At 53.0% G+C, this 3,596-nt stretch overlaps 1 protein-coding gene across 1 annotated transcript; it reads right to left on the reverse strand.

Annotated features, from left to right (window-relative positions):
• Nucleotides 1-640: 640 nt before the first annotated feature.
• Nucleotides 641-2,281, reverse strand: PLICBS_006545 (tubulin beta chain; the record flags this gene model as incomplete). Its single annotated transcript, XM_065600970.1, has 5 exons — nucleotides 641-1,034; nucleotides 1,074-1,858; nucleotides 1,919-2,041; nucleotides 2,105-2,128; nucleotides 2,270-2,281. 5 exons carry the CDS (start codon nucleotides 2,279-2,281, stop codon nucleotides 641-643), a joined length of 1,338 nt encoding a protein of 445 aa, XP_065457042.1.
• Between the last annotated feature and the right edge of the window lie 1,315 nt (nucleotides 2,282-3,596).

Genomic DNA, 3,596 nt, shown 5'->3' on the forward strand with positions numbered 1-3,596 from the left:
TGTCCCAGGCCCCCAGCCTCTGTGATGGAAAAGGTCAAGTGACATATGCAGACATTCGGCTCAGGTGTTATTATTGATTTCTTCCCGAATTCACCCGGACCCATGGTTTGCGCGTCCAGTGCCATCTGGCCCGCACCGGCCAGATCGTCATGGAATCATCTACGCAGGGTGTGTGCATCGCCTCCAAGAAGTGTTCTTTGTTGACAGCATGGGTATCCCGGCGGAAGCGCTTACATGCCGATAGCCGGCATCCAGGATCTAGTGAGGTTGTATTTCGAGAGGTTGCGCCTCTTGATTCACATGCCGTTGCTGTCAGGCCTTGACTGAGGACTCGACATATCATCCGCGCCCGTCTGAGGTAAACTCCACTCTCCATTGGGTCACCTTAACACTATCATGTTTGCGAACAGGAGGAGTTCTAGCATCTTGCATTGTCATGATATCGCGAGACACAGATTTATTCTCAATGATACGTCTTTCAGGCATAATTGCTACATGTATGATACGGTCATTCGACTACATTGCGAAGTTCCTGTTCACATCCACTCAAGCTGACCTCGTCAAGGCCAGCTGCAAAGTCAAGACTCGACGCTGCTGAGGCCATGCGGATGGTGACAGAGGCACTCACTCGCGAGCCTTCCTACTCTTCAGCTTCAAGAGGAAGCTCCTGCTCATACTCAAGTTCCTCCTCATCAATACCAGCCTCCTGATACTGTTGGTACTCAGAGATCAGATCGTTCATGTTGGACTCTGCCTCGGTGAACTCCATCTCGTCCATGCCCTCACCTGTATACCAGTGAAGGAAAGCTTTGCGTCTAAACATGGCAGTAAACTGTTCGCCGACACGCTTGAACAGCTCCTGGATAGATGTGGAGTTGCCAATGAAGGTCGAAGACATCTTCAGGCCACGGGGAGGGATGGCACAGTGAGCAGTCTGTATGTTGTTTGGAATCCACTCGACGAAGTAAGAGCTATTCTTGTTCTGGATGTTACGCATCTGGTCCTCGACCTCCTTCATGGCGACTTTGCCACGGCTATTGTATGTAATTAGGCAAACTGTTCAGACAACTCACAAGATGACGGAGCAGGTCAGGTAGCGGCCGTTACGGAAATCAGAAGCAGCCATCATGTTCTTTGGGTCGAACATCTGCTGGGTGAGCTCGGGAACGCTGACAGTACGGAAAGAGTGTGCACCACGGCTGGTCAGAGGAGCGAAGCCAACCATGAAGAAGTGCAGACGAGGGAAGGGGACCATGTTGACAGCCAGCTTGCGGAGATCAGAGTTTAGCTGGCCGGGGAAGCGCAGGCAGGTGGTGACACCGGACATGACAGCGGAGACCAAGTAGTTTAGGTCGCCATACGACGGGTTGGACAGCTTGAGAGTGCGCTTGCAGATGTCTATAAGAGCCTCGTTATCAATGCAGAAGGTCTCGTCGGAGTTCTCGACGAGCTGGTGAACAGAGAGGGTCGTGTTATAGGGCTCGACAACAGTGTCGGACACTTTGGGGGAGGGCAGAACGGAAAAGGTGGCCATCATGCGATCAGGAAACTCCTCGCGGATCTTGGAGATGAGCAGAGTACCCATTCCGGAGCCCGTTCCACCACCCAGGGAGTGGGTGATCTGGAAGCCCTGGATGCAGTCGCAACCCTCGGCTTCACGGCGAACGACATCAAGGACGTTGTCAACGAGCTCCGCACCTTCGGTGTAGTGGCCCTTGGCCCAGCCAGCACCGGCCTGACCGAAGACGAAGTTGTCGGGACGGAAAAGCTGGCCGAATGGCCCTGCACGGACGGCGTCCATGGTACCAGGTTCGAGGTCGACGAGAACGGCGCGAGGAACGTACTTGTTGCCAGTGGCCTGAACGAAAGAAACATTAGGGCCACTTGCCACGGCTGTCACAACTGTTGCTGAACGTACCTCATTGAAATAGACGCTCATGCGCTCGAGCTGAAACTCGGAGATGCCATTGTAGACACCGTTGCTATCCAGGCCGTGCTCACCAGAGATGGTCTGCCAGAAAGCAGCTCCAATCTGGTTACCCTGTTCGTCCTCCACCGTCAGCCCCAAGCTCTCTGCGTAGCCATTCCTGTGGGCCTAACTTACACACTGGCCGGCCTGGTGGTGAACCTATCAGGTAAGTCCATCGTCAGCGTATTTCCAAAGGCGAAATACGGTCATTCGGAGTACGAATATTTGGGACTCGATACACTGGGCGGGGTAAAATCAATTGCGCCGGGCAGAGACACGTCGTTCGGTGCGAAGACTCACAATCTCACGCATCTTGATTGTCTGGCCGAGGTAAGGTTCGTGGAGGGAGATGAGCGAAGAGTTGGAAAGCTAGGTGGTGTTACAGAACTGAAGGATATGGACATGGACTCGTGGTGGTGCGGTGTTGTAAGATAAGGGCGTCGGTGGACGCTGGAGAAGCGTGCTGGAGAAAAATTTGGTCCCACTACAAGACCCCTTTCGCTGGCCAGCGCACAGACCCGCCCACGCTACTGCATCGCCCCATGTCAGGCAATTGGGTGCATTGGGTCCATCGTCAGCAACAGTCAAAGCGATGGATGGCATGGTTAAGGCCTTTCCCATCCGCTCGTGCATTGTTTCGCCCTGTGCCAACGCCAAAGTAGGTCCTGAGCTGGTTGAGTTGAAGCACTTGGACCTTCAGGTCTTTGCGCAGCCTCGGAGTCGACCACGTAACCTGAGATGCTGATAACTGCCAGTTCTCGATAAACATAGACGTTTCCAATGCACTGGAGGCATTTTCGCCTGTGCCTTGCGCTTGTTACTATTCTCTGGTAGAAGAGAGCTCAGACGTGGCTTCGCCGTCGACACCGGCCAGAAACCCGTCGCTTTCCAGCCACCCTTGATGTTCGAAGCAGTGAGTGCTTGCTCGCGTGCGTGTTGGCAGCATGAAAGAAAGTTTTGCTTGCCGACTGGGCTTGAATTGGTTAAGACGCTGAGAAATCCGACCAGCTTGCGGTAGTAGTGTTTGAGGGAGGAGAAGACAGACAAATCCAGAGTTTGCAACACATGAGAGGTATGTGGAGGGAGAAAAAGAAGATGGATCTTGTGCTGATATCATAGATACATGAAATTCGCTGTCTCGTGGCTCCCGTTGCCGTCTAATACTAATTAGCAGTCGTCGCTCCGAAGGGTGTCCAGACCTGAGAACTGGGTGTTTTCTTCTGAATATATCGTTTTTCTGCATTGCCAACAACCAACCCATAGTCCCTAGCCCTTCCATGATGCCCGCTTCATCCATGTTGTACTTGTTCTGGGGCTCAATAGCGTGAATCTCGGGAAGACAGAAATTGTTGAACTAAGGCCGAATTACCTTGGTAGAGTCGCCATTGTCACGCGCAGAGTCTCTATGATGGCACTTCCGGGTCCGAATCGTAGGATTACGCCTCAAAAATGCTTGTGCCTGGACATGGTCTCCTGTGACGGCCAGCATGCGCTGTGTGCCGCACAACGTATAGGGCGCTATTATTCTACATGGAGGTATGGGCTTATGTCAATATCAAGCCGCTCATTCACGTAGGACGTTAACAGCGCTTGCTGCCTGCCATCGGTGGCGAGAGTTTCAGGCAAC

This window comes from Purpureocillium lilacinum (assembly GCF_023168085.1).
Source record: "Purpureocillium lilacinum CBS 284.36 DNA, scaffold_4, whole genome shotgun sequence".
NCBI lineage: Eukaryota > Fungi > Ascomycota > Sordariomycetes > Hypocreales > Ophiocordycipitaceae > Purpureocillium > Purpureocillium lilacinum.